The sequence below is a fragment of the Asterias amurensis genome, chromosome 20 (genome assembly GCF_032118995.1).
Source record: "Asterias amurensis chromosome 20, ASM3211899v1".
NCBI classification, from domain to species: domain Eukaryota; kingdom Metazoa; phylum Echinodermata; class Asteroidea; order Forcipulatida; family Asteriidae; genus Asterias; species Asterias amurensis.
The window spans coordinates 8,655,344-8,682,465 of record NC_092667.1 but is presented as its reverse complement, the minus strand read 5'-3'; the positions used below and the strand labels follow the sequence as shown (position 1 = coordinate 8,682,465).

Sequence of the window (27,122 nt, the reverse complement as noted above, 5' to 3'; positions counted from 1 at the left end):
AAGTTTCAAATACCTGATGAGTTGCTGAGTCCACCACTGTCTGATGCTACTTTAGTGACAGCAGTGGGATTGTATGTCCAGGACGTACCACACACCTCTACCTTCAGATCGTTGTCATGATAAATCTGTTGCACACGGCCGATCTTACCCAATGTCTGTAAACAGATAAACAAGAAATTCAGTTCAAAATTAATTCTTATCATTTCAGCCCCAAGTTCTTTGGACATAAACAGTCTGGTGCCCACATTGTTTGACCATTGAACCATGACACACACATTATCACACAACTGGAAGCTTGTGTTCAAAGTTCGACTTTACAAACTCTATTACTACCATAAAGATTTAATTTAAGACCATAATTAGTTATAAAGAGAGACAGCATGTACCAAAACCAATGCTGTGCCTAATTTAATTAAATAATTGCAAGCATATAAAAATCAGTTTGCCATGATTACCACTGTTGAATCTTATGTTGATTCAAAGAAGGTAAGCACAACAGTAGCAACTGTTGTCATTTTGGATTCATACAAATAATGTACGCATAACCAATTCTGTACCGTATCTTGAAAAATCAAGCATTTCTGTTGCAATAGGTTTTAGCATTTATTATCCCAAACTATAATTGCTTTTAATGGGGTGTCATTGCCGATAGGCTTAGAACATCAAATTCAAAATCTGGTGGTTTAGTCATCGAGGTGTTAGCCTTTAGTCAAGGCCTTCAAGGCTTAGACAGCTTTGTAAACAGGAAGCGACTGGAACGAGAGACACGTGCATGAGTTGAGTGGCAAAGCCACAAAAGCCTTTTCCAACTTGTTTGCGTTTTTGAATGAATTATTCAAGCATGAAACATGCATAATTTTTTATTTTTCCCTACATTTTAGCCCATATGTTAAGGATTGAGTTACAGAAATACTTAAAAAAAAAAAAATCATACATCATGGGAGTGAGTATATGGTGAAATAAGTTTGGAAAATACCTTTGTAAAATATTTAAGAGAATAGAGGATAAAATTACGTGGACATAATCTGGAAAAAGGTAGCGTGAATGCGACAGAAAAGAATGCATCATATCCATAGTCCAAACCATTTTATAAACGAATCCAAGGTAGATGATTCTTGTTTTCCAAAGCAGTATGCATAATTTGTTAATGTAGCTGACCCGCTAACCCCCATTGCTATGATTGGTTTGGAATTTTGCTACCCTTTAGAGTAACAAAAATCAAGATGTAAAAAAAAACCATTAAAAACCATAAACAAGGCCCTCGTACATGTAGCTTCATCACTTGCGTATGATCTCGGTCTCCCATTCCAGTTGCTATGGATCGCGGCTCTACAAAGCTGTCCAAGCCATAAAGGCCTTGACAAAAGGCCATACTTCATGGGAAAGGTCTATTGTCTGCTTCTTTCTACAGTTAACTCTTATTTACCGGCAGCATAGCTTCAGCCCATTCTCCATGACCACGTTGAAGTGCCTTGATACGTTCCAGATCGCTACAAATCTGGACTAGATCTCCCACTTGGAACTGGGAAGGGGTAGGTGTGTCTCCGCTAGCTGACCCTGATACTGAGCTGGCTGTATTCACTTTGGTCAACACGGCAGGGTTAAATGTCCACCTGAGGGAAAGTCAAAAACAAAAGCTTTCTCTGAGGCACAGTGTCAAATAAAAGAACCTAGATTCACTGCAGGGAGAGTGTGGAGATATTGTTGTTTTTACATTATATATTAATGGTTTATTTTAATCTGAATAAAAAACAACCAAAAGGTTGACAACATTCAAATTTACAAAGTTTTTACAGAATTAAGAAAAATGGAATTAACAATAAACAGGCATTATGGGTAGTCCTGCCTGTGTGTGGAGAATTTGAAATGCATGTACACATTGTGTATTGTAATATTGTGTACAAACCGCCTGCCTGATAGAGCCTTGCGTGCGGATTGGGTTTTCAGTTCCTATCTAATTGGGTTCTCCCTAATTTACCATTTTCTTTAGAACCACAGGTCATAGTGGACACATAAGGTCATAAGGACCCTTTGATGTAATTATCAGAACAAAATGTTACTAATAAGGCAAGGTTTAAGGCAAGGTTTTACAGCCACCTGAGGATAGCAAAAAACAACAGCTCTCTTAGGTCATTTCCAGAGATCCATAGAAGAAATGGTGAGCTGGACTTAGTACTGGAACTGGTTGAAGAATAGGGGGCTGAAGAAGGAAACCAAGGGCTTGCTTACTGCGGCACAAGACCAGTCTCTATTACATTTGCTGATAATTAGTTCTTCTGTGTTACAAATTCTACAGATAGGAGAAATGTTTTCTTTCTTATCCTTGCCTTCATAAAGGATTTTATGAAGCAAGGATAAGAAAGCAAACATCTCTGTTTACTATTTCCGCTATGATTTGACAGTCTACAGTACTAAAACCCAGCTTTTGGCTTTAAGCATGTCAGGTAGAAAACCTCATCAATTATTGATATTCACCTGTTACCACTAGGGTATGACACCACTACGTCATGGTCTTCATCTATCCCCACCACAGTGCCGGTTGCTCCAAGGGTCTACAAGGATAAAGAATTACTCAAGAATATCAATTAGGAAAAAGGAAAATTAATTTTGCATTTAATTTGTAGATCTGGTCTTCCTTTCACTCCTTTACTTTTGCTCAATGCTGCTTGAAAACAATTGGTCCATTCATTTACCAAGTCCCAACTTCATAAAACTGGTAAAGCAAACAATATGGCTAATCATCAAAAATGCTACCAACCAAAATGACATGTACCTTAAAAGATTTGGGTACTTTTTGTAATACATAACCCACAGATTTACACTAACTCACACCTTTTGAAGATAACGGTAGTAGGGATAGAAAGCTTACCTTAAAATATTACTTGCTGAGGTGCTGTAGTTTTTGAGAAAATAGTAAAACAATGTCACGAAAATGCATTTCACTTGCTAAAATAATTGTTGTAACTTGTTTTACTCATTTCTCAAAAACTACAGTACCTCAGCACGTAATATTTTAAGGGAAGCTTTCAACCATCATTATCTTCAAACTGTGTGAGTTTAACGTAAACATGTAGACCATGTGTTTGTGTCCTACACAAAGTACCAAGACCCTCTAAACATTTCTACTCAAACAACTGATGATCTTTTCAAACGGTAACTGTTGCGAACTGTCTGGACATCATAGTGGTTATTTTCAGGTTGAAAACAATCGGTGTCTGATATGTCCTTGATGGTCTTATACTATAGCTCAGGCGCAGCACTATTATGAAAAGTCAGTTGCCGACGACCTGAGGTTGGCTTTATATATGTATAGTAACAAATCGATAAAAATATGCCCCTTAATTTAAGGGCCTAAATTCATGGGCCATTAGCACAGGACACCGTGGTAAGCAGAGGATTTGGGTTGAGTTTTACCATGGTTACCTCAAACATGCCATCAGTCCATCCTCCATGTCCATGTTGGAGACTCTGTACAATCTCTAGGTCTAGATCCACATTCACCTGATCACCAAGGGCATATAAACCATGGACACCTCGACTTCCTGGTCCTTGCTCACCTGAAAGTAATGGCATCCAGAAAATGTCAAGGTTAAAAGTTGTACTCTAATCAAACAAGTTTCTTTAAAGACACTGGACACTATTGGTAATGACTCAAAATAACTGTTAGCATAAAAACTTACTTGGTAATGACTTATGGAGAGCTGTTGATAGTATAAAACATTGTGAGAAACAGGGGTGTCCAGTGCCTTTAAAGCTTTGGATTTTTGAGTAAGTACATTTTGGGATGTCGTGGCTGAGCTGTCTAGGGCGGTGGACCCAAGTTGTTTACAGAATGTGGGTTTGAAACCTGGCCTGGTCAGTCGCAACACTTGAGCAAGGCACTTAATCATAATTGCTTCTGTCCACCCAGGAGAACAAATGGGTACCAGCAAGAGCTCGCAATGAACTGGCATCCTGTTCATAGGGGAAAAGAAGTATTTGATATAATAGATGTTAAATTTGCATCGGGGATAAAGAATATTAATTTTGGTTTTACCCATACACCGCTGTCTGTCAGCACTGTATACTCGGTACTTTCCCCGAGTCCAGTGAAAAAATATCACAGGCATGTTACTTGGGTTGCATTCGAACCCACGACCCTTGCATTGCTAGAGCAGTGTCTTACCAACTAGACTACCAAGGTTGCCCAGTAGCTAGAGGCAGTTCGAATCCTATGTTTTGGCAGGGAGTACCACAACGATATTAGAGATGTTAAATTAATATTCTTTATCCCCAATGCAAATTTAGCATCTCTTATATCGTTGCGGTACCCCCTGCCAAAACATAGGATTCAGGCTGCCTCTAGCTACCGGGCAACCTCGGTAGTCTAGTTCGTAAGACACTGCTGTAGAACTGTAAGGGTCGTGGGTTCAAGAAAGTACTGGGTATACAGTGCTAACACACATCAGTATATGGGTCAAACCAAAATAAATATTTGATAGAACCTAGCCAATTGATACATGCAGCAATCTGATGTGAGGCAAAATTTTGTGCGGCTTTTTTGGATGTTAAAGCACAATACAGTTTTCTAGATGGTTAATGCAATAAATTTGAATGGAAGTATGTGTCATGTATTGATATTCTTTGTTCATTTTGTAGCATGTCGTGGCTGAGCAGTCAAGCACACTGGTCTCTAGCTCTGGAGTTTCCAGTCAGCCGAGTGTGGGTTCAAGTCCTGGTCTTGACATTTGTGTCCTTGAAAAAGAAGCTGTTTCTTGCAGAAGCTGCTGATTGTGACGCAGCCCCTCGACCAAGACTCGTACCCACACTCTGCTAAATGAATGAATAATGTTTTATTGTCACTTGTAAAAAAAAAAAAAATATTTGTACAGTGAAATGCTGATCAAAAACACATGCGCTCGAGTCCAACTCAGCCATGACACTGACACCAAATGTTAATACAGGGAAAGAATACAGAATTGACCTACCAAGGCAGGGCAGATGATCTCGGTAGAACGTTCCTCCCTTTGCATCACTAACTACCTTCAAATCAGACTGAAAGAAACAAACAATAAAACTTGAATTCTCTATAAACCATAACTGTTATTATTGTTACAGGATAATACACCATCCCATTCTTTCAACATGAAGCTTGTTTGTATACCCTAGATTCCAGATAAACACATTTATTTAAAACTACAATCTAAATTTTGAAATTACATAAATCGATGATGTGTTTTTGAAAACAACTTATGTTTAAAGGGAGGGTGTATCTGTGGTCAAGTTGGTGTTGGTAACTCCAAAAAGTGATGACCATAAAAACTTACTTGGTGAGAATAACTGCTGCTGTCGATGATTAATTTCTATAAAATTTCAAGAATGACTCCCTTCTAAGGAATGTGGTTTAAGAGAAAGGATTCAAATAAAATATAAATCTGAGGAACATTTCATGCATGAATACTTCTCAGATTTTGAATTTCAATTTCGGATTATTCTTCCCGCGTGATCCCGGTAGGTTTACAGCGCGGTGCTGTTCCCATTGGACTTTATAGCGGCCCTGTTAAGTTACCGTGGCTGCACAAAAGTCTTCCATGACCTCTTTTGGCCCGTTAGTTTTACATCAAGGTCGCGGTAGGTTGACAGGGAGGTCAGTTTACCATGCCTCCCCGTTAGATTTAAATTTTGTCATTCTACAGAAAAGTTGCGATACTTTAATACAAAAAGTTCCAATGGCATGAATGGGAACACAAAAACACAATCTTACCATTCCTTCATATCCAACACGATACAGATTCTTAGCTCCGTTGTCCCAGAGTACATACGCAGCACTGCGTGGACTTGTTGAACTCCAATCTTGTATCTCAGTGACCTTCCCTCGACGACTGCTACCACCATCCTGATCTTCCCACTCCCAATCTACCCCTCGGACCACCCTGGCACCCGGAAAGATTCCCCTAGCCATAATCTTTTTACTTTTACGCCTAGGCTCAAGGGCAAACCTGTGGGGGAAACAAGTGTGGCAAGTTAGCAAGCATTTGGTTTAAAAACTACTAAATACATTTTGTGGAGGCTGCTGGAGTTGGTCAAGTTAGTTCCCAGGTACTTGTATAGTATGTAAGTTAAATTATCCATATTTTCCCATTGAAGAATTACTCATTGTTAGTTTTATTATCTGTGATGCATGATTATAGGGCACTTTATACAGTGTAGACCATACATGGGATGAGACGATGGTCCTCATTGGGATTTGAACCCATGACCCCTGACACTCCGGGCAGATGCTCTACCAACTGAGCTAAAGGCACAGTGCGTGGTATACTCCCTCAGGCTTGCCCTTAAAAACGCCTTTTTTTCTTCTCTTGGTGTTGCATGGATGTGGGATGCGAAACTGGGCAAAGTAACAAACACATTACTTGATTTGGTATGGTGCCCAATCACCCTAGAAGTGTACTGTAGACCATACAAGTCTCATCTGTATTCAAACAAATTGGGGGTCCCAATTGCTTCACATGGAAGGAAATGGAATCATGGGCCCAGTAGGTAATGTAACCATTGTGTAATGTAAACTTTAAGGCTTTTAATTCAGCCACTTTAAATCTAGAGCTTCCAATGGGAGTTGGAACTGTTCCTCTGGTTAAAAGAGGTTTGAAAAACAAATATTTGTCAAACACAATAGACACACTAAACAAGTTCTTTAAAGTTATTTCTTCATACAGTGAAATCAAATTCTTATGATTTGATTTGTTGAAGCAAATGTTCAAGACTGACTATTGCCTTGAGCATCAAGCATTTAAGAGTCTATCATACCAACCTATCACTTGATGAAGTATTAATGCGGTAAAAACGATGTCTGAGATGATGCTTGTCGCCGTGGTAACAGGCTGTGCAGAGGTCATAGTTCTGACACTCGGCACATTTCCAGCGAATGCCATAGATTGGTTGCATACGACATGTATCACACATCGTACCATCATGCTTAACACCTGTGGGAATAGTTAACAATAATCAAAAATACTACTTTCATTTTCTATTTATGAGCTGTTTATAAAAAATAGAAAATGTTGAAAATAAAATTTTCTGTTTCCTAGTTCAAGCATCGAGGAAGGAAGGGAAGGAGTTCGAACGGCGAGACTAACAAAAGAAAACCCTGACAATGCCCCTGTCTGACCAGTGGGAAAAGATAGGAGACCTCCAGCAGGATGGCCGATTAACGAGCGGGATTAGATCCCTTTGTACAGAAGGAGTGTTACCGCCACTCTGCTACATGTTGCCTGCTGTAAAGATGAATCATTGGAGACAAGAATTGCGAAAATACAAAGTTTTCGCATGCGCAGTGTGTTTTGTTTGTCTTTTATGGGTGCGCACATGGTAGTAAAGATTGCATTGTTTTTTTTTCACACAAAAAACGGAGTTGTAGAAGGTGAGTTGTGATTGACTTCTTCACTTACCGTTTGTGGTGTTTTCATGGAAATATCATAGCATATTTTTACATTTTTTGCGACTTTCCTGTCACTAGCGGTGGATGAAAATTTGGGTATAAGCACACATGGGTGGTTTATTCAATTGTGTTTTTCGTTTTGGTGGGCGAAAGCATACACAATTTTTTATCAGGTCTCAAAAAAGTAGTTTTTTCTTTATTATATCCATTCGACATACGACGCCATAGTGTGAAGAACCAAGTGCGCACGCACAAACTCACATACGCCAGGTCGCCCATTGTTTGTATTTAAGGTATGTGGGTGATTACGAGGTGTCGTTAAGCGACCACAGTACCACGGGTTCAGCTTTTGAAGTCCCTTCGTTCGAACTCCTTCTCTTCCTTCCTCCATGGTTCAATTGACACTCAAACGTTATCACCAGTTTCAAAAGGCTTTGGTATTTTGTTATTTACTAGTGATTAAACTGATTTTGTGTAAACAATCGTCAATTGGTTCAAACATAAGTTTCATCTGTTGGTAGATGAATAAAAGTATCTTTCAGTAGAAATATGTAGTTCACATCACACTTGTTTTTTTAAATTACATTGCCAATCAAAAAGCAAAAGAGCCACCAACTATAGGAGATTTATTAAAGAATAAAAAGTTGAAAACATGTAAACAGTTATTGCAGAGACACCTTACAATTAATAACTCTCTTTATATCTGTTGAGTGGCTCTACAAAGAACCAGTGGTCATGGTATTTACAACTCCGGAGTTGTATTTAAAAACTAATGTTTTTTTTCTCAGAACCAATTCAATTCAATTGACCCACCATGGGTCAAGTTACTCCTACTACATGTACTGACTTAGCGCATGGGCCTCCCCCGGGATGGGGGTGGTGGTATTTTCTAGGCCATCCGTCAAGTTGTCTCAAAGTCGAATTGTCTGAAATGTCGAGTTGTCCGAACGGTCGAGTTGTCAGAACGAACGGTCAAGTTGTCCGACGGACAAGTTGTCTGACGGACGAGTTGTCTGTTAGTGTTAGCACTACAACAGCACCACAGAAAATGCTTAAATGCTTTTACTTGCACAGTATGTGTATATTTTTATGCCTTGAGTTTATATCTGCACCTGCTAGTTTGCACCTCAACGTGCGAGTATATCGTAGGAGGTCCTGTTTTCGAGGTGTCCCTAATATCGTGGCAAATCTTTTACCTCTCTGTGCGCGATGTAAACAGTCCCTAGATAAAAATTGTGTGGTTTTATTTGCCAAGCAAAGAGTCTCCTCTTCTTTGACCAAAACTTAGAAACACGTAAGGCTCCACTGGTCATTTGCACTTGTAAATGCAAAAAAGTTGGTATTTTAGGCATTTCTACAAGGTACAAAAATATGTCATAATGTTGAGGCCATAAAAAAATATTTGCCCACCGAAAAAGTTTCGTCAAACGCTATTTCAATTCACAATTCATGATGATCAAAATCATGTGACTGAATGTTTTGCTGAGCATTCTTAAAGAAAAATACAGAGGCTTAAAGAAGCCATGTGCCTTATATCATTTTCTAATATTTTTTGAGATTTTTATTTTGTAACCCTCGTATCAATACTATTATTTATATTAAAATTTAAACATCAGCTTGTTGATTCAATTATCACTGTTTATTAATAAGCTTTACTATAAATATTAAGAAAAAAAGTAGAAACAAAATAAATAGAAATCAGATTTTGAAGCCAGTAATTATTCACACTTTTTATTTTTGTTTTATTTTTTTAAATTTTTTGCAAGTTACCATGGTAATTTTAAAAATTTAATAAAAAAATATTTTGAATAAAATGAAGGCAACTGCTGGCTATACAGTCATACACAGAGTCTCAAAGAACACTTGTAGTCACTGCAGATGTTTCTTCCATAATAATAATAATAATAATATCGAAGTCTTATATAGCGCACGTATCCACCAAACAAGGTGCTCAAGGCGCTGAGTATATATACAAACTTTCAGAAAGATAGGTTATTGCAGTGATGAATTCTGAGACCCAATTATTTAGCACCTTATAAGGGTTTACAAGGCGCTACGGCGCATTAAGCAGCCACAACCAGGAACACCGGGGCGAACCCCTTCTCTTTTCGATAAGTGCACTGGGTTCTTTTACATGCGTTACACAACACATGGGACCAACGGCTTTACGTCCCTTCCGAAGGACGAAGCAATGGTTAAGTGTCTTGCTCAAGGACACAGTGTCACGGCTGGGGATTCGAACCCACACTCTGCTGATCAGAAACACCAGAGTTTGAATTCGGTGTTCTTAACCGCTTGGCCACGACACTTCCACCATGTATCACTTGTATCACCATGTATCGCTTCACCGGGAAACCATACTTTCTTGTTTGCCGTGAAAATAGGAAAAACTCAAAACAAATGGGGCCAGTTGAAGTCATCCAAGATCGGTGTGTGGTGTGAACATTTCAATGTCCATCAAGTTTTAATATATGTTTGCATACTTCGTATTAACAAATGAAGATAATTAGGGCATCGGTTGATATATTGCATCATTATTTTTTTCCCAATTCAAAGAAAAAGGCATAATAGCGTGATAACTGGTAAGCAGAGGATACTCCAGAGGTTTCTGCACAGTATAGGAAGATGATGAGATGATGATGATGACTCAAGCTCAACTGTGTTTACCAGCAGAGGGAACTTTATTATTTATGAAATTATTTAATGTATTTTTTTCTTCAAAAATGATTTCATCCAGCAACCTTTGAATAAATGAAACAAGTTGTGTGCACAGTGAAAGCTAAACTAGTTTAGTATTTGAGAAGCAAAATTATAATTTTTGAGGAAAATCGTTCAGTGTGTTTTATAACACAAACCTGTTGGAGCACTGTCGATAATCCTGAGATCATAAGCCCCAGCACAGCGATAGTTAGCTGCTGTTCCATTGTCCCATACAACAACAACCTCCTCCGGTGATTCGAAGCTTCTCACGGTACCAACATGCCCCTCGCCGCCGTCCTGTTTGCCCCATTTCCAGTCGGGCCCACGGACAACTCTCGCTCCTACACCTTCCATCATATTCACACGCACATTCGTGTTTCGGCCAGGCCGGATATCCATGTTGGCCATCGTGTGTTTTTGAGTTATGGAAATTAATTAAAAAGCATATAAATTTCCCGTATTTGCAACCATTTTAGTTCCCTAACCCTGACTGACAATGACCCATTGACATTCAACTTTGGGTTATGAATTCCACGGCTCCTCTGACAATTGGGATTTCAACCGTGTAGTTGGTGTAAAGTTCACAAGTGCTAAAATTGTAATCTCCATTGACTTCCTGAAATTATTTGAAATTTTTCTAAATTTCTTTCAAATCATTCAATCTCACAAACAAATGGAATTAATAATCAACAATAATTAGAAGTATGAATTGCAGATCGATTTGTACGAAAAAAACACCAACTACACTTTTGAAATACACATTATCTAATGCTACACACCATAATAGAGCCAGTTATGCTATCACATACTTTTATTAAGTTGACTCTACACTTGCACACAAAAGTGTCATGAATTACATTGCACTGCTACAAATTGTATTGTTTTTAGTTTGGGCTGGCGTCAACAATAATGTATATTGTATAAAACACCATAATCATACAAACTGAGCATATATAGAGCTCTGCCTTGCTCTCTATGGACTGAGCAAGGACACTGCACTTAAAGGAACACGTTGCCTTTGATCGGACGAGTTGGTCAAAACAAAAGCGTTTGTAACCGTTTTTTATAAAATGCATATGGTTGGAAATATGTTTTAAAAGTAGAATACAATGATCCACACAAGTTTGCCTCGAAATTGCGTGGTTTTCCTTCTACTGTGCGAACTAACATGGTCGGCCATTTATGGGAGTCAAAATTTTGACCCCCATAAATGGCCGACGTGTTAGTCGACGAGGTAAAAGGAAAACCACGCAATTTCGAGGCATGTCTGTGTGGATCATTGTATTCTACTTTTACAACATCTTTCTACCCATATGCATTTTATAAAAAACGGTTACAAACGCTTTTCAAAGACCAACTCGACCGATCCAAGGCAATGTGTCCCTTTAACTTGTTCATTGAAAAGTGCCCTCTACGGCCGGAGACCATGTTGCCTTTTTGGCCGGCAATCACTTTTATTTTATCACACAGCAAGGAATAATGTTTATCACAGATGTTTTTTTTATCGCCCGTTTCGTCAGATGATCTTGATTGAACTGAAAATAAGTACAGCATAATTTGTTTTAGTTTTTCGAGCATTTTAAACCAGTCACTGTACTCTCATACTCATCAACATCAGGATCCCCGAGGAGGGAGGGGGTGCAGCTTAGGGGGGGGGGGGGGGCACGTGCCTCCTTGTAACATATGAAGAAGCAAAGTAACAAGTCTTATTCCCCCAGTGGTAGGATGAATTTCTCATCATATTAAGCCTTTCACATTTTCTTCCCCTACCAAAAATGAATCTTTCATGATGTCACTTGAAAAATCATATGAAACCCGAGATTTGTCAGGGATGCGATCCGATGTGGCAGGATGTTCTGTGTACAAACTACTTCCGGTAGCGCCCTCCTTTGAAAATCCTCCTTCAGCCCACGTTAATATCCAATAATTATGAGGGACATATTTCCCTGTGACATCACAGCTTTCAAGTGTATTTTACACCAAGCTTGAATGTGAAACGTCAATTTTACCCACCTATAAGCTTTTAAAGTATGAACCAGGGAATCAACCAGATCCAAACGCAAGATTTTTTGAGTTTTTTTTCACCTCTCAACACGCCAAAAGTTCAGTGTGATCACACTGTGCTGTCCCCTCTTTGGATGTTACATAAATGTTTCCAATAAATTTATTGATATTATTCAGGAAGTCATCCAACATTTTTATTTGCTGTGCTTAAAGGCAGTGGACACTATTGGTAATTATTCAAATAGTTATTAGCATATAACCTTTCTTGGTGACGAGTAATGGGGAGAGGTTGATGGTATACAACATTGTGCGAAACGGCTCCCTCTGAAGTGCCATAGTTTTCGAGAAAGAAGTAATTTTCCACGAATTTGGTTTCGAGACCTCAGGTTTAGAACTTGAGGTCTCGAAATCAACCATCTAAATGCACACAATTTTGTGTGACAAGGGTGTTTTTTCTTTCATTATTATCTCGCAAGTGCGATGACCGATTGAGCTCAAATTTTCACAGGTTTGTTATTTTATGCATATGTTGAGATACACCAACTGTGAAGGCTAGTCTTTACCAATAGTGTCCACTGCCTTTAAAGGAACACGTTGCCTTGGATCGGACGAGTTGGTATATAAAAAGCGTTTGTAACCCTTTTTTATAAAATGCATATGGTTTGAAAGATGTTTTAAAAGTAGAATACAATGATCCACACAAGTTTGCCTCGAAATTGCATGGTTTTCCTTTTACTGTGCGAACTAACACGGTCGGCCATTTATGGGAGTCAACAATTTGACTCCCATAAATGGCCGACCGTGTTAGTCGACGAGGTAAAAGGAAAACCGTACAATTTCGAGGCATGTTTGTGTGGATCATTGTATTCTACTTTTACAACATCTTTCTACCCATATGCATTTAATAAAAAACGGTTACAAACGCTTTTCAAAGACCAACTCGACCGATCCAAGGCAACGTGTTCCTTTAAGCACACTGAGACCTGGTTTTTCATTCATCAAACCCCTATTTAGCTCAGAGCTTCCATCGATGTTACAAAATGTTTACTAAAATTGAGAAGATATGGTATGTTGTTTATGTTAGAAAGGCACCACGAGCCCTGTGTTTATTCGTTTTTATAATAGACTATATCTAGATTGCCTAGAAGTGTGTGTGTTCCTCTGCACATGGAGGCTGGACTGTTCCCCTCGAGGCCTACAAGAGCTCCGTAAAGTCTGGCTCACATACAGTAGCGGCAAACCCTACGGAAGGTGACGCAACGTGAAAATCCCAAAACGTTGGCGGCAAAGCGAATGCAAAAGGGGGAAACCTAAAGTTCGCTGACGGCGGGAACGTCCTTCAGCGACAATACCATGATGGCAAGGGACGATCGAACGGCTGCGGCAGGGAACTGCATGGTTCTATAAGCGAGCAAGATTGGACGTTTTCTGTGCGGCGTCGAGTGACGATCGGTGTCCTTGACGAAGCCCGACAACAAGGAACGAGATCAGTCGGCTGACGGTGGGTTACGGCGACGAAGACGTGACTCATTTGCCGACAAAACCTCTGTTGTGTGTGCAGGTCGTATACATAGTTGAGTTTTCCACTCATATAGATTTCACGACTACCAACCGAGGAAATGGTGACGCCCTCAAAACGACAAGAGACTGAATCCCACGGCATGGAAACGCCAAGCGATGATTTCGGCCGTATGCGTCAAGGAAATGAGGGTTGCGTTCTCAAACGAAATCACAACGGTTTTCTTTTTGCCGTCACAAATTTTTAAACATGTTGAAAATTTGCCGACGGACGCGACTGATAATTTCGACCGTCTGCGGTCGCTAGCGGATTCGTCAGCGACAATTGACGGCAAAACAGATGGTTGGCGGCAAATTCATTTCATAGTAGCTTGCCGTACCCCCCTGAACCATAGTGTGATCATTGTGTGAGCCAGCCTATTAGTAAGTTTTTATAATCAAAGATATACCATCACACAGTACAATTGACACCCATCTTAAACTCACAAATTGATTATTTTATTGCTTCAAACCCTGTTGTTTGAACTTTGTAACAAAGACGGAAGAATGTAACAAAGACGGAATAATATAGTCACAATGGCAAGTGTCCTTTCAAGAAGTATTGGACCACATCTCAGGAGAGATTTTCTCTTTGTATGTACATGACGTTGTAATCACTTGGGATTCGTCATTACACGTAAGAAACTTAAACATGTTTTTATTTTTCTATCTGTAAGAAAAGAAAAAAAGGTGCTATTAATCCATTGGTTGTATTTGAGGGGCTGGTGTATGTTAATCCTTCCTTGTTATCGAAAATCTCAATTGGTTAGGTTTCCATATGAAAAGAAACACACCCTTATAAGGGTGTGTTTCTTTTCATATGGAAACCTAATCAGTTGAGATTTTAAGGGTGTGTTTCTTTTCATATGGAAACCTAACCAATTGAGATTTTCGATAACAAGGAAGGATTAACATACACCAGCCCCTCAAATACAACCAATGGATTAATAGCACCTTTTTTTCTTTTAGAACTCCACTGAAATAAGCGATTCAGTCGTTTCAATTTTAAAGACACTGGCATTATTGGTAATTGTCGTCACAGACCAGTCTTCTCACTTGGTGTATCTCAACAATATGCATGAAATAACAAACCCGTGAAAATTTGAACTCAATTGGTCGTCGAAGTTGCGAGATAATAATGAAAGAAAAAAACACCCTTTACTCAAAATAATTGTTAAAACAAAAACTTATTTGGTAACGAGCAATGAAGAGAGCTGTTGATAGTATAAATGAAACGGCTCCCTCTGAAGTTTTCGAAAAAGAATTAGTTTTCCCACGAATTTGATTTCGAGACCTCAACATTAGGTTTTGAGGTCCCGAAGTCAAGCATCTGAAAGCACGTGTGACTTCGTGTGACAAGGGTGTTTTTTTCTTCAATTACTATCTCGTAACTTTGACGACCAATTGAGTTCAAATGTTCACAGGTTTCTTAAATTTTTGCATATGTTGAGATACACTTAGTGAGAAGACTGGTCTCTGACAATTACCAAAAGTGTCCAGTAAACTGCAGCTCAAAAAATCATATACCAGTACAGACCACAACTTTTGAAGTTGCACAAAATGAGCTACTCTAGCCAAGTTTCTACATTTTTTAAACATCAGGACAAATAAAATTCCCCTTTCTTACATATTATGTTATCTCATTTATTTAAGCCATGTCCGACTGACAATGGATGAAGCTCTTTTGAGTTGACATTCTTTCTAGCACAATTCAATACTCTATAAAGGGCCACCCTATAAATCGTTTGACACAAGTTTATCACATGAGGGTGGTTGGCAACTTCCAATATTAACCTAGGCTAAATTTTAAACTGTAATAATACAATGATGAACACAATAAACCTTCACTTAAAAATACCCATTAAATCAAATAATATAGTTAGTTATTTTACCTCAATAAACGTGATAGATTTATACACAAGTAGGCAACAAGTGTTTGTTTAATTTAATTAAAATTTACGTTTCCATATCACCAAAACTCCATTCCAGTTAACAGTTCACCAATTAAACAAGAGCCAATTTCAAACACCTTTTCTCTCTAAAATACATGTATGCATAGTATAGTATAGAAAGTTTTGCTTTGCATAAAGAGTAAGATTATAAGCTAAAAAGCTATGATAATTAGCCCTTCTTTAGATTAGTTCCTCAAAGAACACTGTCTGGTATGACAAAGCAGCATAAAAGAGTTGGTACATGGTTTATTAGTTTAAGGTCAAAACATTGCATAGATGCTGTTGTAATCAGTACCAACTTGATGTTGAAGATATCATAGTTTTACTCTGCATGAAACAGAGCCATGTATATGAGTTGTAATCAATTTAAAATCCCCCTATCAGGATACAAATTGTCTGCTGAAATGTTCTACCATTTTCTTGTGTCGCCCCATGATCAGGACAAACACAACAAAATGATAAGCATTACAGAAGACATTTTTTATTGAAAACAGGATGCTTCAAATCTCTGGTGTCTGTTATGTTAAAGCTTTCTCTGAACAACTTTTGGTGTTTCATTTAATGTCTTTATTTATAGTTTAGTTACCCACCAACCCACCAAGGCATACATTTAATGTACCTTATTACACCATAGAAAAGATAAAATTTTAGAATGTTGATCCCAATTTACCCATACACATTAGATTATATAAAAAAATATAGTTATTAGTTCTTAATCTACAATCCACAGAAAGTTTTAACAAAGCGTATAAAGGTTCATACAAAATTTCAATTCTGACCTGATCTGAATTACAAAAGGAGCTGGAAAAAGTTGCATTAAGTTAAACAATGATGGTGAATCATTGCTGGTTTTTTGAGTGCATTTCGAAGAAATGTATCATTAAACAAATCTAATGGCTGAACAAAGAAGAATTGTCTGGAGTGGGACTTAATTCTGCGACCTATGCATTAACTGCCTGCGCTCTACCAACTGAGCTAGCTAGCCCTGATGTTGGTCCCTATTTTGTCAAAATCTTTGTTCAGGAATGCCATTTAGAAGCCAATTGTAGCCAGGGATATGCTATGTTGGGCGCCGGCACATTCATACGAAAGCTGTAGGTTTATGTCCTCCTCCTCTAGTCAACTTGTCTTTGTTCAACCCAAAATTAGAAGATTTACCATTACTATATATTAAACAAACCAGTGAGGTTCCGTTACATGTAGGCATTAATCTTGTTAATGCTCATATCCCTAAGAGATCAATAGCATCTTTTGCTGCATTTTTATAAAAGTTAAGAAAGCTTTACAATTACTGGCACTCAAACTTTGTTAATAGTTTGGTCTATTCAAACATGGTTTAAATCAGCAATTCAAGCACTTTGAATCAACAATATTTTTTTGAGAGGATGATAATACTTCCAGTTTCTGAATACTCGTTTGAATGATGAACCAAGTTATTCAATTAGCATATTTGCTGCAATTTAATGATCAAGTAAAACAATGTTAAACTTAACTTCTGATGACCGCTTTAAGAAGTGATTCTCAGATGAACAAATTGTCAGGGTTATTCCTCCTTCTTGACACTTTTTTCCTTCGGAATTCAGAGCAGAATTATATTGAAAGCTAATAAAGGCTCCAGAATAATATAAAATACAAAGGCTTTGAGTACCAAATCAAGGCTGTCTATTAACAACACATTTATATCGAATGACTCCCGTCACCTATAGATAGCTTTGATAACAATTCAAATAGTAGAGTTCAGATGTGCTACAGCCTGTCATAAGATTTAAATAGGAATTTCAGTTTAGAAAAGAGCGCCTCCTAAAATTGTATTGGATGCAAGTTTGATATTATTAACCCCTTTTCTCATAATTCAGGGAGAAAAGTAATGAGTTGCTGTAGTAATTTGAAGACACCTCTTAATTTTGACTACTAATGATTTGATTATTATGTGTGATACAGCTCTATTCTGTGTTGATAATAGTAGGATAGCAGCTACTAAGAAGATCTAGTGGTTTTCTTGAGAATTTATGAACCGTCACCTCCAAATCATACTCGTCAATCTCAACCATGTTGCTTTTACCACCAACAAAGTATAGCACTGTGTACAACGCTACCTGTAAATCAAGAATCAGAAAACACAACACATGGTAGGTTCAATATTAATAATAGTAACAATAATATCAAACTCTTATATAGTGCACATATCTACCATCAAGGCACTCAAGGCGCTTAGTATATATATTTTTTCAGAAAAATAGGTTATTGCAGTGATGAATTCCGAGACCCAATTATAAGGTGCAACAGCGCATTCAGCAGCCACTGCCAGGAACACCGAGGTGAACTTCTTCTCATAGCATGAAGTGTTACTAGAATCCTTTACATGCATAACGCAACTCACGGGACCAACGGCTTTACGTCCCAATCGAAGAACATAAAGCTGATACAAGCTGTTGAGCTGATCCAAGAATGGTTGGTTAACTTTCAGACACTAGCATGTCAACGGTCTATAGCAAATGCCATCAACTGTCATTTATATGGAACTGGAATGGGAGACTTTGGAACACTAGGTGGCAGCAGATATACCAGGTATGTTTCCATTGTTTAGGTTGGTCTGCACCAAGAACAATGAATTTAACCTGGTAAGTCTCCTGCCACCTAGCGTCCCTCACTAACAGTCCCTCATTATGTAGCTACATTGTACATGGTTGACAATAAACTAGCAGGATTTCACTTCGATTTACTTTAGTAAGTTTTTTACTGACCCTCATGTTTTTCTTTTAAAACATAAGAAATAAAAAAATATAAATGTTATATTCTTACCTCAAATTCTGGACTAACACCAATAAAGGAGCTGCCAGCTGGCTTGACGACACCTTTCCACTCAAACTGAAGACTCATCAATCGTTTGTTCTCATGAGATTCTCCTCTCTTGGCTCGCTGTTAGGACAAGGAGTAGTAACAAGTCACTCAAAAGTGAGTCTCGAATTGACATTTGACAGAAAATTGTAAGCAACAGTGCTTGCTAGGGTTAGGTTATAGATTGTTTTTTTGTCACAGCTATGTTGATTTTTATTTATAAATATGATAATATCCCTTACAAAGATTCTGCCTTTTGATTGGTTTAGAGCGCGTCACATGATATGTCTTATTTGATTAGGAAGGCTGCTTGTACGTGACATGCAATCACAGCAAACAAGGTACATGTATGTGTACTACCATTAACAACCAATGAACTACCTCTGCAGGGCCTGGCAACCAATGTACTATACCCAGAAGCAACAGCAGATTCTTGGATCCGTTCTTGCGTCATAGTTTTAACCATAGCAGTCAATATTTGTATACTATCAACAGCTGCAGTGCTTCTCACCATGGAGCAAGTATTTATGGTGATTCATTTTTAGGAGTACTTGCCAAAGTATGCCCATATACCTTTGAAGGCTATGGACACCTTTGGTAATTGTCAATAACCAGTCTTCTCAATTAGTGTATCTCAAAATGAGCATGAAGTAACAAACCTGTTAAAATTTGAAATCAATCGGTCGTCGAAGTTGCGAGAGGATAACCTTTGTCGTGTGCTTTCAGATGCTTGAATTTGAGACCCGAGGTCTCAATTTCAATCCAAATGCATTGCTCGTTACCGAGTAAGTTTTTATGCTAACAATTATTTTGAGTAATTACCAATAGTGTCCAATGCCTTTAACATCTGAACAATGAGAACAATGACCTAAACTAGTCCAACCGTGAAATAAAAGGGTAAAACTTGAGAGAAGTACACATAACTGATGAAGGCAGGCTAACCAGGCTTATGAATGACTGTTTTTGTGATACTATTTTCAAGTTTTGATTATTCTTTTTGATCGGAAGTTTTCATGCCATATAAACTGACTTACCTTTCCTTTGGGTGGGAGCCAGCCTTTGTAGTCAATATGACCTGCCTTCTCCTGCAGGTAAAACTGGATCCAATTGTGGAATCCACTCACTTGTTTGTTTTTGGTCTCGCCAACAAAAACATGCTCAAAACCAGATGAATCTCCTGGCCTATTGTTAAACAAAACAAGTAGACAAAAAAGAGGTTGTTTGTAAGAAACAAAATAAGAACAGTGTACAACTTAAAGTGTTTTCATGACAAGAATTTACAAGGGACACTGGACAGTACATAAAACTGTTGTCCTTTCACACGAGGTACATTTTGTAAAATTGTACAACCATGCTACAATTTAGCAAGGTACCCTTGCTAACTCGCTCGTGTGAAAGAGGCTGTGTAGAGACTTCAACACAGGTTAAACATAATTCAATGTGAAAAACCTCAAGCTAAAGATTCTTAATAGTGTCAAGTACTAAAAGATAAAACAAAGGTCTCTATTCTCAACTGCCTTCAACAAATTTCAAAAGTCTACATAATTATTAGTTGGATGCATTGAGCATTTTGAGTTGAATGTAAAGTATACCTTTGGTTTTTGGAATGAATACCTTGGTTGGTTTAAATCTATATTAATGTAGATTATACAATAAAACTAACCTGTGATTATTTCATTTCAAAAGGCGGTAGCTTTGTTGAGATATCAATTAAAAGCCTTTCATGAGTGGTTATGCCGACGTAGGAAGAATAATCCAGAATTGGAATACACAATCAGAGAAATGTATCTGACAGTAACATTTCTCAGACTCAAATTTTGGGGGATCAAAACTGATACGTTTTTCCATAACCACATTACTTCGAACTGAAACAATTCTCAAGTTTGTTTTATACTATGGAAAGCTGCTGTACTTCTAAGTAAATTTTATTGCCATTAAGTTTAAGAGTGATTACCAACCGTCTACCTTTCCTTTAATCTGTTCATTGAAAACCAAAGTCTGCTCCACTACTGAACATAATAGACCTTTATCACAGAGTGGCCATCTTGATTTTACTCCATTCCAACTAATTGTAACTGAGGCTGGACGAAATAACAGTCTAGTGCCATGTTTGCGCAATGAATGTTAGCATTCATTACTGTTATGGAAACAGGGAACATGCCCAAGATGGTGACAGCGTGATAAAGTTCTATACAATGCCAACCTCTTTCTCTTTGTCCATACTTACTGTCCACCCATTCCAGCTGTTCTAGGATATAGGTCAAACCACACTTTGTAGAGTAACTTTTTAAATTCAAGTTCATCCGATGGGATTTTTGCCGGCAACTTCTTTAGAAGATAACGATGGGCCTCCTTCATGACCTGATTGAGGAAGTTTCAAAAGAGAAAATGCAACTAAATAAAAACAAGAATCAGAAACTCAGATTTTGGTTGTTCACAACGAAGCTAGGCCTTTGTAGACCTTATGCACATGATGTCATATCACAAGGGCAGGGGTCAAACTGAGGCTGGTGATTGGCCAAACCTTTGCACTGTGCATTGTTTTGTCATAGTTTTATCTCTAAGGTGGCGGCTGGATGATGTTAATGCATAAGGTCTATTGACCATTTTAACCAAGTATCAAAGCTCTAAATGGCCCAGCGGTTAAGTGCACCAGATTCAAGCTCAGGTGTTTCTAATCAGCAGAGTGTAGGTTCGAGTCCCAGTCGTGACACCTGAGCCCAAAACAATATCTACCCTCAAAGGTACCTTTGCATACCTTGGTAGTGAGCATTGGTGAAATTTAAAACCAGACACAGTCCTGTAGATTGCTTGCTTTGGTGCTTGACTAGTATGTAATAAATAAACCCTCTTTAATTATACAGCAGCAGTGCCATTTTTTGCACCAGGCTGATGTGTGATGATTGCATGCTTTTTCGTTTATTAACTTGTTAGTATAACGCAAATTACATAAAGCTTACCTTTGTCTTCATGATTTCATTTAGAAATCTTTTATTCTCAGCAACCTCTTGAGGCGTCACTACTTCAGAAGTACCTGTCGCGGACTCGTAATTATCAAGGAGTGCTTTGAAACCTGTGAGATGAAAACAAACAATTAGATCAAATTTCAATACATAAAGGATACTTCATAAGTTTCAAGACATGTATTTCTGAGCATTTCTAACCCTTGAGGATCCAGGTGTTTCAGGGTTCAAATTTTAAACCGTACAGTTTGTAGCTCAAAATGTTTAGCAGCCCGAATTTTATTTTATTTTACAAGACCAGTACTGAGTTTACCTACATGTCACCTGTAAACTGTTGTTATTTGAAGATTTGTCCCATTCGTCTTATGGGTAAAACATTTTGATACTGAACTGAATTGTAGGCCCTTTTAATTTACCAGACACAAAGTCACCAAGTGAACTTCATCTTTTCTGTTTAAGATATCACACAGTAAGGTGTAGTATTCAATTGTTAAACACAAGACTGCCTGACTTGTCCAGTCACAAGTTTACCGGCGCAGGGCTAAAACAACTGCCCTGGTGCCTTTAGTCCAGTGTACAATTTGAGCACAGTGTTTTAAAACCAAGGTCAAAACAAACTGGTTTAGGTAATCACTACAAACAACACAAACTCGTTACCAGTTTACTGTGTCTACGAAATGTGTGTATGTAATACAAAGACCACAAGAGCACTCAAAGTAACCAATCTAATGGCTCCATCCAAATATAAACTTGAAAACAAGAAGACAAAAAAGAAGATTTTTTACAGCACAAATCTTTTTTCAATTTCTCCAAGTCATAAATTCTTTTTTTGGGCCAAATGTTAGATAAAAGTTGAGGCCTGGAATTCCATATACTTTAAGATTTCCAATGGAAGTGCCCATTTCAAAACGAAATGGCCTTGCCCTCTCAAAGATGAAATTCTGGGCCTGAAAATTTGTGATCTTACACTGATAGGTTGGTTTCTCCAATGCCTCCTCTGTCACCCACTCAAACAGTGGTTTCTTAGCTCGATCTGTTTGGCCCATGTTACTGTAGAACGTATATCCCTGAGGGTCAATCTTGTAGTCTACACCAGGGCTCAGAAAATTCTCATCACTGTCCCATAATTTCTGGCAGATGGTGGAAAGGTCTCGGTTTGGTCTAAACGGGGGTTGTCTACAAGGAGAAAAATAGTTCGGATTACAATTACCCTCATCCATTCGCATTCCTGTACAAAACACAACAAATTCACATAATTGACATCCACATGTCCAAGTACATTTTAAAAAAAAGAGTGGTTTATGTTCCATTTTCAAAAAGAAAGACGCAGGATAGTGATTCTGTAAATTAATATGGAATTGCAGGTAACAGTGTTGATTACCCTTTTGTTTGCTTCACAACGTTCCCTAATCACAACCTTGCTTTGCTTTTGCCTTTACTTGTTTGTCTGTGCTCTCTGTTTTGTTAAAGTATGATTTAAAGATGAGAACTGGGATCTGTTAAAACTTATTAAAGGGAATCTGCTGGTTTGAGTTGTAAATTGACTCAATGAATTGCTTTATAATTTGAATGATTTACCCTTTTCCAGCCATATTGAAGTCTCTCTTGCGCTGTTCCTCCTTTCTTGTTTATTCTAGTCTAGTAGTAGCAGCAAAAAGGTTTCCTGCAAAATTAAAAACAATATGAGTAACCGTTCATATTATGTGTCCCTAATACCTTTTTGATGAGTTAACTGACAAACATACCCATGGATGACATTATTTTTTTCAAAATAGGGCCTTAGTCAGATTTATGCACTGTCGTTGCAATCGTCTTGTACCAAAATGCCCATAGCAGCGGCAAACAAAATATTGACCAACCTTTGCTGAAACAAGATGGTCAAAGAAAAGGTGTGAGTACCAAGTAGAAATTGTACAAATCTAAAACAAAACCACGTTTACTATTTCTGTTTTTCCTGAAAATAACCGGGCAAAAAATCAACAAGATTAGTAATGTCTGGGTGTATGGTGATAATTATACACAGAAGTTAATGGTGTCTAAAGGGTAAACTAAAAAAAAACGAAACCTCACCACTCAGCCAATTAATGCATAGAATGCTGTCCCTTCGCCATTCGATTCAGACGTAATATAATTAATGAAAGCAATTGACCCCTTTAGTGATAGTCCTAAACCTCCCTCGTCTGCAACCATCCCTTGGGAGGATGGAGGGTTACAATCATCACTTCTATCTAGTTCGTCTGCCGTCGGCAGGAGGGTTACGTTATCGCAACTAGGATCGCATAAATCAGTCCAATCCACTCCGTACCCTTGGCCCCAGCATGTCTGGTATCAAAATCTTTCGCTTTCTTGAAAAACCATCTGCAACGATCTGCATCATGCAACTTACCGATCTAGTGCTTCAGAAGTTGCAGATAGCCCTACACAAGGAATTGTTCAAGTATGTATCACAGGTTTTGAGTAAAAATCAAATGAATTTTGAGTGTGAATTTTCTCAACTACCGCTCTTTTACTGCTACATTACTAATGCGTACAAACATATGGAAACGCGTCTGGGAACTATTCTTTGTAAGATTTGGAGTGGATTGGACAGATTTATGGTGCTAGGATCGCACTAGCACTCGCCGCCCTGTGCTTTCTGGAATTTGGGTTCTCCCAACTTGACAATCGTCCCAGCCATAGTTGGGACTGGTTCCCCGTGTTAATACTGCGATCCCAATCTGTAGTTGCAATGCTGTACTCGTTTTTTCTAATTTTTTTATTACAAATTTGTCATTATCAGTCGTATTTGTGACCGATAATGACAAATTTTGAGGAAAAAAAAGGAAACAGGAGGGTTAAGTTATCGTTTAACAAGGGACTTCGAAACAAGAAGCCATGCAAGAAGTAACACATCGTACTCTACATGCTACCCCCAGTGAAAAAGTAGTTCAGTATCACTATCAGTCACTATTACATGTATTATCAGCAGTATAATCACACGTGAGCTACGCTGACTTAGTAACCCTTTGCCAATTGGGCCTCTACTGACTGGAGTCTGTACACGTATGGATGCAGTGTGAGTGTGTGTTGATGACAAACTCGTTCAGCAGCAGCAGATCACACGAAACCTCAGACTAGTTCAGAATGGTTCAGAGAAGTACCGTACTACAGCAACAACAATCGCAAGACTAAAACCGTATCTCACATTCATTCAAGTCTTAAATTTGGTTTCATACTCACAATGATTGTTAGTTGTTCAAAACAGAAGACGGCAAACGTGAACAGCATACAAAATTGCCGCACCCACTCAACAGTAAAGTGTGCGAGTGTCTTTAAATATGGAGAGCCCTTGAGTTATTCATTTTTCATTGCTCAATCAAGAAGTTTATAACACAGGCAATGGCAAGTAAACAAATCGAAAAAGTACATCATGCAAATTTTAAATAATTAGTTAGATATAATATAGTACTTTTTTGTCAAATAAAGTATAATTTGTTCATGGAAGTGATTAAAAACACCATAAACGATTTAGCAAAAACAGTTGCGTATGTATTGATGCATTTGGCTTTTCATACCAAATTGATCTGCTAGCGCTAGCAGAACTACTGACCTGCTGGAACGTTAGACTTTACTCAGTTGACTCATGAAGTCGGACTTTCTTCTTTCCAGCACATTTTTTTTTATCATAATAATATCACAAAGTGTGCCACCTGGCACAATTTGATGGCTAACCGTCTCTGCAAAACTATTATTATCACATTAGAATGTACACAATAAGGCCCGGCATTGCATTGACAAAGAAAAGGCTAAAGCTAGAGAGACTGTGGCCAGTCCATGGTATTTCTTCCACATTCTGGATTCGCTTGAGTTGGAGGTCGGGGCGGGGGGGGGGGGGACTCAGGACACGAGATGGTGAAAATATGTATTTTAATAATAGTTGAAGGATGTGAATAAACAAATTAAAGTATGGTGAATTGTCCTTTTTGAAAAAAAATACACAAACAGTTTTTTGAGGGGGTCCAATAATGTGCGGCAAATGGTTTTCGAATCGACTTTTGGGGTTTTAATTCATGTACGACACGCTTAAAAGGAAATTGCGTACAGTTTGTAAACTTTTGTTTTTAAATATATTTATATTGAGAACTTCAAAAGAAATTAAAAGGTTTGGCTGGGAAGAACATTAAAGAGTTTTTTGTTCGGGACTGATTTAAAAAAAAAATTGTTTAGTGTACATCCCTCCTTGCCAAAAATATATGAAAGGGGTGTGTAGTAGTGATTGTGTTTAGGTGCATTGCCAAAACCACCCAAGCGAGTCTGCCTCAAAATGCAGCCGGACGTGTTTCGCACTCCTGGCCCCCAAGCCACCCCACTGGAATACCACACTCGGAGATGAGGCAAATCTTCGTGAGTATAACAATAAATATTTATCATATTTAACCTCAAATTTAAATGGTAGTTTTGCAATTATACAGACTCATAGCGGATAACTTTCCGTATGGCGCCACCACTTTTTCACTCATTTTTACAAAAAGGGATATATCAGTCAGGTAAATTAGATACTATATTATTTTATTTCGAATGAAAAAGTGGTGGCGCCATGCAGAAACTTTTCCCTAATAGCAAATACAAAATGGAGTAGTGAAACTTATAATATAATTTTCCCTTGGTTGATAAATCCAGGCGTTTGCTGGTGAGGCACAAAAGCCACATATTCTGTGACACTAAGTGTATACTCATTTTTGTCTTCTTAACAATACTGCAAAATCAGTGTCGTCTAAAAAAGGGGTCCAATATTGTGACTTTTATATTACCCGACCTTCAAACTATAAACTGCATGAATCTTTCTAGGCGCCGATCAGAAACACACTAGCAATATCTCATTACTAGGGATATCTCATTACGGTAAATTAGATACTCAATACTTCACATCGAATGAAAAGTGTTGGCGTGATACGGAAACTTTTCCAACTGGGCTATTAACGAACTGACCGCAAATTCCGACAGAATTCAATTAATTTGGCAAACCTCCATCCAGCCCCAGACGACATAATTGAAAATTCCCGCCTCACAACAATGCACGAAGCCATCAACGCTAACCTTTCAAGACCAGGACAATGTGTCAATACAACACAAACAGGCGACACAATTAAAATAGATGCCACTAAAGACCATTCAGAGTAAAGCCCCGCCCAACTTTCTTAACTTTCCAATCGCTGAAGATGAACAAAAGCCAATTGACGCTGAAGGCATTTGCCCCCCCACCCCTGTGGAGCATCCGTTCGATTTCCCCATCCAATATCAGCAGGGCAAACTAAACAAAGTATTTGGACTTCACAATCTTCACAATCGCAAATAACACTAGCTGCAGCAATTATGAATGCAAACTGGCAATGAATGGTTCGACTGATTTCGATTTGCATTCGCGACTAAGTTCGATATAACAATAGATGTGATGCCTCTCGAACATCAAGGGTGAGTATACACATTATACACAGTTGAGTTTAGCCGGAAAGAAAGCAAAACAATACTCAAGATTTATCTATTAAATCTTGGTTCAAGCGTGTGCATGTTGTTTGTGTATTACCATTAATATCTTTTATTATTTTTCTTTTCTGATTAGCATGATACGGATGAAGATGAGGACGTCAATGCCCAACCAGTTGCAACTGCACGAGCCCCGAAACTACCCCATCCCTGTAATCCCGGTAGTTG

The 27,122-nt window shown here is 38.2% G+C and overlaps 2 protein-coding genes across 4 annotated transcripts in view; both read right to left on the bottom strand.

The window, feature by feature from the left end:
* LOC139952232 (E3 ubiquitin-protein ligase MIB1-like) overlaps window positions 1-10,644 on the bottom strand; it is a 142,605-nt gene extending 131,961 nt beyond the window's left edge. For both annotated transcript variants that reach the window (XM_071951296.1, XM_071951297.1), the window contains exons 1-8: window positions 10,273-10,644; window positions 6,791-6,962; window positions 5,744-5,978; window positions 4,968-5,034; window positions 3,424-3,557; window positions 2,476-2,552; window positions 1,427-1,613; window positions 14-155 (exon numbers count right to left, since the gene is read on the bottom strand). In XM_071951296.1, the coding sequence (XP_071807397.1) occupies window positions 14-155; window positions 1,427-1,613; window positions 2,476-2,552; window positions 3,424-3,557; window positions 4,968-5,034; window positions 5,744-5,978; window positions 6,791-6,962; window positions 10,273-10,525 (1,267 nt within the window). In that variant the 5' untranslated portion in view covers window positions 10,526-10,644. The remainder of the gene's footprint in view (window positions 1-13; window positions 156-1,426; window positions 1,614-2,475; window positions 2,553-3,423; window positions 3,558-4,967; window positions 5,035-5,743; window positions 5,979-6,790; window positions 6,963-10,272) is intronic.
* Window positions 10,645-14,115: 3,471 nt separating this feature from the next.
* LOC139952485 (uridylate-specific endoribonuclease B-like) lies at window positions 14,116-26,418 on the bottom strand. Of its 2 annotated transcripts, none has more exons than XM_071951625.1 (8): window positions 26,400-26,418; window positions 23,010-23,094; window positions 22,399-22,607; window positions 21,429-21,541; window positions 20,696-20,829; window positions 19,503-19,650; window positions 18,433-18,549; window positions 14,116-17,726 (listed from the first exon to the last, which is right to left on the bottom strand). In XM_071951625.1, exons 2-8 carry the CDS (start codon window positions 23,021-23,023, stop codon window positions 17,574-17,576), a joined length of 888 nt encoding a protein of 295 aa, XP_071807726.1. In that variant the 5' UTR covers window positions 23,024-23,094; window positions 26,400-26,418; the 3' UTR covers window positions 14,116-17,573. The 2 variants fall into 2 exon arrangements, with proteins under 2 accessions (XP_071807726.1, XP_071807725.1); XM_071951624.1 differs by lacking the exon at window positions 26,400-26,418 and adding an exon at window positions 24,651-24,735.
* Window positions 26,419-27,122: the final 704 nt, after the last annotated feature.

Coding starts and splice junctions, on each gene's coding strand:
- LOC139952485 (XM_071951625.1), bottom strand. Junction 18,550..19,502: donor GGCTCCCACCCAAAGGAAAG/GTAAGTCAGTTT, acceptor TTGTCCTAACAG/CGAGCCAAGAGAGGAGAATC. Junction 17,727..18,432: donor GTGTTAGTCCAGAATTTGAG/GTAAGAATATAA, acceptor CTTGATTTACAG/GTAGCGTTGTACACAGTGCT.